At 42.5% G+C, this 7,024-nt stretch overlaps 1 protein-coding gene across 1 annotated transcript; it reads right to left on the reverse strand.

Annotated features, from left to right (window-relative positions):
• Positions 1–1,749: 1,749 nt before the first annotated feature.
• On the reverse strand, positions 1,750–4,743 carry LOC120861572 (replication protein A 70 kDa DNA-binding subunit-like). Its single transcript, XM_040237308.1, is given in 2 exon segments — positions 1,750–4,343; positions 4,728–4,743. Coding segments are annotated over 2 exon segments (1,767 nt in total). The 3' UTR covers positions 1,750–2,592.
• Between the last annotated feature and the right edge of the window lie 2,281 nt (positions 4,744–7,024).

Genomic DNA, 7,024 nt, shown 5'->3' on the forward strand with positions numbered 1-7,024 from the left:
AAATGTTGGCAAATAATTGATATTGTTCACTGATTTTTAAAAATTCTTTAATCTCTTATACCCACTTTAAAAATCATTATTGCACATCTTTTATGTTTCTAGATATATCACCAAAGATATGCCTTTTGATATATTTTATAAAGCAATTTTTTAGATTTAATCTTTCATGTTGTATATTTTGTCATTAATTTATACTTTTATTTTATTATATATTATAATTTCTTTGGGTTTATTTTGTTATTTTTCAAGTTCCAGATAGACATGACACATTTTTTATGCTTTTCTTATTTTCTTACATTTTTAAAAACATTATGTAATTCATCAATAATACTAAATATTTGGAAAATGCAAATTAAAATCCAGAAAATACCACCTCACACTCATTAGGATGGCTTTAATTCAAAGTCACACAGCAACAGTTGTTGGCGAGGCTGTGAAGAAACTGGAAACCTCAGTCATTGGTAAATGAAGAATGACAATGTCTTATACAACTGAACACTATTCAACAAAAGGAAGGAACTACTGCTACATGAAATATTTATGCATCTCATTACCCTAAGTGAAAGACACCAAGTCAAAATAATTATGTATTGTATAATTCCATTTATCTTAAGGATCTTCTTGTTCAGTCGCTGAGTCATGTCTGACTCTTAGCAACCCCATGAACTGCAGCATGCCAGGCTTCTCTGAACAAACTCGTATCCATTGAATCAGTGATACCATCCAACCATCTAATCCTCTGTTGCCTGCTTCTCCTCTTGCCCTCAATTTTTCCCAGCATCAGGGTCTTTTCTACTGAGTCAGCTCTTCACATCAGGTGGCCGAAGTATTGAAGCTTCAGCATCAGTCCTTCCAATGAATATTCAGCATTGATTTCCTTTAGGACTGACTGGTTAGGATTGATCTCCTTGCTGTCCAAGGGACTCTCAAGAGTCTTCTCCTGTACATAGTTTGAAAGCATCAGTTCTTTGGTGCTCAGCCTTCTTTATGGTCCAACTTTCACATCTGTACATGATTACTGGAAAAACCATAGCTTTGACTATAGGGACCTTTGTTGGCAAAGTGATGTCTCTGCTTTTTAAAAGACTGTCTAGGTTTAACATAGCTATACTTCCAAGGAGCAAGCATTTTAATTTCATAGCTGCAGTCACCATCCACACTGATTTTGGAGTCCAAGAAAATGAAATCTGACACTGTTTCCACACTTCTCATCTATTTGCTTTGAAGTGATGGGAATGGATGCCAAGATCATCGTTTTTTGAATGTTGAGTTTTAAGCCAGCTTTTTCACTCTCCTCTTTCACTTTTATCAAGAGGCTCTTTAGTTCCTTTTCACTTTCTGCCATTAGTTGTCATCTGCATATCTGAGGTTATAGATATTTTTCCCTACAATCTTGGTTCCAGTGTGAGCTTCATCCAGCCCAGCATTTCACATAATGGACTCTGCATGGAAGTTAAATAAATAGGGTACTCCTTTCCCAGGTTTGAACCAGTCCATTGTTCCATGTCCATTTCTAACTGTTGCTTCTTGTCCTGCCTACAGGTTTTGCAGGAGGCAGGTAAGGTGGTCTGGTATTCCCATCTCTTAAAGAATATTCCACAGTTCGTTGTGATCCACACAGTCGAAGGTTTTAGTGTAGTCAATGAAGCAGAAGTAGATGTTTTTCTGGGATTCTCTACCTTTTTCTGTGATCCAGCATATGTTGGCAATTTGGTGTCTGGTTTCTCTGTCGTTTCTTTTTTTTTTTTTTCTATTTAATCCAGCTTTAATCAAGAAAAGAAAACATACAAATGCAAGAAATACATACAGGTAGAAAAGGCATACCAACAGAAATGCAACATTAATTGAAGGGGAGACGAAAGCGATGCTTTGTAGTTGCTGGGATGTCTCTAGGGGACAGCAAGTCAATGCTTATCAGCCTTCCTCAGAAGAGACCATTTTGATTAATATCAGACCCATCTGACTCAGTCTATTAAACCCTGAAGGAAGGATATTCTTCAGATATAAAAGATATGACTTTGATTAATAATTCTACCCTATTGCCATTCCAGGCATTAACAACTGTGTGGCCCCTCTAGAAAGGGAGCCTTTGAAATCAAGGAAGACAGGCTTCCTAAAACACTCAAGTTCCTCCACAAAACCACTTCTCAGCACTCCCCTGGGGAAGGGGCCCGAGCTGAAAAGGTGTTGCCACCGGAGAAGCGGGAACCCTACTTACCTAATTTATTTCACTGTCTACAGATTGAGGGTCAATTTCTTGTGACATAATTCCTGGTTGAAAATAATGAGATCTTAGTAAAACTGACAAAAGCCTAAAGACAGGGAGTGAGTGGTACTACGGTCCGCGGAGCCGACCCCGAGGTCTGACACGGTTTACACCACAGCCCCGCGAGCGTATTTCCCTTTGCTGTCAGTGGGTTCCCAGGTGTGACGAGAGGCGATGGCTTAGTCCCTGGTAGAGGGGTGCTCTGCACCGCTGTCAGCCGGGGCGGGGATGGTGGTGCCGGTGGAGGCTGGGGGTGGGGGGGGGTGGGGGGGGGGATTCACTTCAGCCCTCTATCCACAAGCTCCTGCCCCATCGGCAGGATCCTCTCACATCGCCGCGTTCCTCCTGATGTTCATGACCAGCCTTCTGCCGTATTCTTTGTAGTCCACAGGCTTCACATCCACCACCGTGGCCTTAATCCGAGACTCATCATTGTAGGTCTCCAGTTTGACCCTGATCTTGAACGTAAAAGATCAAAAGTTGGCATTCTGGAAAACTTCCTCAAATGCTTGCTCGTTCTTCTCTTTTAATTCCCCGAGATAAGCAGTGTTTTGTCCAAGGATGGCCTCTGCAGACTCCTGGAAACATGTGACCCACTGATTCTCTTGAAAATCGGCAATATTGACTGACAGGATCATGCGGTACTTGAAATTGGGGAATTCACTGTCACACTTCTCGCAGCAGTACAATCCGTTCTGCTGGTCGATCACTTTCTTGTTACAATCCTGAGTTGGGCAGGCCTGGTACATACAGTTCTCTTTGCGAAGATACACCACGGTTGCCACAGAGCTAAAATAGTCAGGCTTGTCGCCTTGGCCCAGGTTCTCTGACTTGACCTCATATAAAGTTTTCCAGTTGGTGTTGCTCCGACCTGCTCCTCCACTCTTTAGATCAGAGATGGAAATGCCATCTAAGGCTTGTCCTTCTGAGTCAAACCTTCCACGAAGCTTATAGGCCTCTGGGATGTCAGGGTTCACAATGATGGTGCTTGAAGACAGTACTGAGAGGCTCCGTCCACCAAAATCAGAAACTCTGGCTCCTTTGATGGCCATCACAGGTTGTCTAGAACCATCAAATTTATCAGCATCGTCTCCCCACAAGGTAGCGTTCACCACCTTCCCTGACATGTCCATCAGATAGATATTTCTCTTCGAGACTTCTCTGTTGTTAGACTTCACGATGATTTTTGTGACATCTTCACAGTTCTTGCAGATCCCGATTATGTCCACAAGTGAGTCTTTAGATTTGCTCTCCAGGTCGCCAATCCCCGTGAAATCAAACTGAACTGTGGGTAAGTGACGACCGTCTTCACAGGGCATGACAGAAGTCTCATTGTTGAAGGTCATCTCGTAGTCGTTTTTGACGGCTGTGAATTGTTTGTTGGCGATCTTCAGGGTGCCTTTAGAGAAGTAATAGACCTTGTTCACGTCAATAAGGGGGAAAAACTTGTCCGCTTGCTCATTGAGAGCAGTCGCTCTGATTTCACCACTCTCATCAACCAGTTCTATGGAGAAAAGCTTCCCTTCCCCTCGGGAGTTGCTCCAGGTGCGGATCTGACTTTTGTTGGTGACACGAGCACAGATAGTCCACTTGGATTGGTACTGGGTGAGGCTGGCAATGGGTACCACTTTGGCCTGTGTTCCCCCAGAGCTGTTCACTTGGCTGGTACCGCCAGCTTTTCCAAATGTCTTTGAGGCACCAAAAGCCTTAGAGGCAGTGGAAGCCACTCCTGGGCTCCCATTCTGTTGCTGGGGCCTGCTGGTTGGTGGACTGGCTGCTGAGACAGGAGGAGGAACTACTGGCTGCTGTCCATGTCCTTCATTATAAGGTACTGGATTGCCAATCTTTGATCCAAATGCTTCAGCTGATTTCAAAACTTCTACCTCCATCAAAATAACCGCTCTCCTTCCACCTTTCAGCGTGTTCACAATAAATCGGTTAATCTGGCAAATATAGTTGCTAGACAATTGCTCTTCCTCAACAAGAGGGTTCAGCTGTGTTGCCAACATGAAAGAAGATAGAGTATTCAATCCATCACTCACAAGCAGTCTGTCGTTTCTAAATCCAGCTTGTACACCTGGAAGTTCTCAGTTCACATACTGCTGAAGCCTAGCTTGAAGGAATTTGAGCAAAATCTTGCTGGCGTGTGAAATGAGTGCAATTGTACAGTAATTTGAAAAGTCTTTGGCATTACCTTTCTTTGAGATTGGAATGAAAACTGACCTTTTCCAGTCCTGTGACCACTGCTGAGTTTTTCCAATGTTGCTGGCATAATAAGTGCAGCACTTTAACAGCATCATGTTTTAAGATTTGAAATAGCTGCTGTTGGCCAGTGGAGTTTATCAGCCACCCAGGAGCCAATGGTACCCTTGCTTTTCCTCTGCTGTTGGTCACCCTGGGGTCAGCCAATCTGCTGTTGCTGCCACCTCAGCACTTGGAACTGGGGGTGCTGGTCACTAACCTGCTCCCACCTCCATCTCTGCTGTGGTCTTTGTGAAGCCACTTCCCAGTCCACCAAGGCCTCTTCAGGCAGCCATGGCCAGACAGCCTAGAGTGTGAAGTCAAGTGGACCTTAGGAAGTATGACTGTGAACAGGCTGGTGGAGGAGATGATGATGTGCTTCTAGAAGAGGCAAATCTATAGTAACAGAAAGCAGACTATTTTTTGTCTTGGCTCTGGGGGTGAGAGCAGGAATTGACTAACTACAGACAGTCTTAGGGATCATTTTGGGTGACAAAATGTTCTAAAAGTGGTTTGTGATGGTCACTGTACTTAAAATTAGTGATTGCTGTATTGTATAAATTATACCTTAGTAGTACTGCCTTTTAACAACAAAAAAAGTAATTTTCTCTGACTATAACTTTTCTAAATACCTAAGGATATAAATTTCCCTTGAAGCACTGTGTTAGCTGAATTCTATGTGTTCTGATATATTTTGTTGTTCTTGTTCAGTTGCTAAGTCGTGTCCGGCTGTTTGTGATTCCATGGACTACAGAACATACCATGCTTCCCTGTCCTTCACTATCTCCGGAGTTTGCTTAAACTCATGTCCTGATGTATAGTTTTTTCATTATTCATTGGTTTTAAATGTCTTTTACATTTTTATTATGATTTTTACTTTTTTAATTACTTAAGAATGTATTTGAATTTCTAAACATTTATAGCAGTTTCTTAGCTATTTTAAAAATGGACTTATTTTTGATTGCATTATCAGAACACAGTGATTACTTTCTAATATGTTGAGGCTTTGATCAATTATTAACTGATTCATGTGTGCATGAGAAAAGTATGTAATTGCTAACCTTAATACAGAATTCAATATGCTTACACTATGTAAAGGGCATCCCTGGTAGCTCTGATGGTAAAGAATCTGCCCACAATGCAGGAGACCTGAGTTCAGTCGCAGAGTTGGGAAGACCTCCTGGAGGAGGGAATGGCTACCCACTCCAGTATTCTTGCCTGGCGAATTTCATGGACAGAGGAGCCTGGTGGGCATAGTCTTTGGTGTCGCAAAGAGTCAGACATGACTGAGCAACTAATACTTTCACTTTTTTCTTTTTCATACTAAGTAAAACTTGCTAGTTGTCCAGCTCTTATAAATTCCTTCTGATTTTATTATTATTAAACTTGCATTGTAATAATTTAAAGAGGTTTATTGAACTCTCCCTTAAAATGGAGAATGTATCAATTTCTCCCTATAGTTCTATTAACTTGACCTCTTAAAGCTTGAGGTTAGTTTATTCAGTTCAGTTCAGTTGCTCAGTCATGTCAGAACTTTGCAACCCCATGAATCGCAGCACACCAGGCCTCCCTATCTATCACCAACTCCCGGAGTTCACTCAGACTCGCATCCATCGAGTCGGTGATGCCATCCAGCCATCTCATCCTCTGTCGTCCCCTTCCTCTCCTGCCCCCAATCCCTCCCAGCATCAGAGTCTTTTCCAATGAGTCAACTCTTTGCATGAGGTGGCCAATGTACTGGAGTTTCAGCTTCAACATCATTCTTTCCAAAGAAATGCCAGGGCTGATTTCCTTTAGAATGGACTGGTTGGATCTCCTTGCAGTCCAAGAGACTCTCAAGAGTCTTCTCCAACAACACAGTTCAAAAGCATCAATTCTTCAGTGCTCAGCTTTCTTCACAGTCCAACTCTTGCATCCATACATGACTACTGGAAAAACCATAGCCTTGACTAGAACGAACCTTAGTTGGCAAAGTAATGTCTCTGTTTTTGAATATGCTATCTAGGTTGGTCATCACTTTCCTTCCAAGGAGTAAGCGTCTTTTAATTTCATGGCTGCAGTCACCATCTGAGGTGATTTTGGAGCCCCCCCCCCAAAATAGTCTGACACTGTTTCCACTGTTTCCCCATCTATTTCCCATGAAGTGATGGGACTGGATGCCATGATCTTCGTTTTCTGAATGTTGAGCTTTAAGCCAACTTTTTCACTCTCCCCTTTCACTTTCATCAAGAGGCTTTTTAGTTCCTCTTCACTTTCTGCCATAAGGGTGGTGTCATCTGCATATCTGAGGTTATTGATATTTCTCCTGGCAATCTTGATTCCAGCTTGTGCTTCTTCCAGTCCAGCATTTCTCATGATGTCCTCTGCATAGAAGTTAAATAAGCAGGGTGACAGTATACAGCCTTGATGTACTCCTTTTCGTATTTGGAACCAGTCTGCTGTTCCATGTCCAATTCTAACTGTTCCTTCCTGGGCTGCATACAGATTTCTCAGGAGGCAGGTCAGGTGGTCTGGTAT

Source organism: Oryx dammah, unplaced genomic scaffold (assembly GCF_014754425.2).
Source record: "Oryx dammah isolate SB20612 unplaced genomic scaffold, SCBI_Odam_1.1 HiC_scaffold_3, whole genome shotgun sequence".
Taxonomy (NCBI): Eukaryota; Metazoa; Chordata; class Mammalia; order Artiodactyla; family Bovidae; genus Oryx; species Oryx dammah.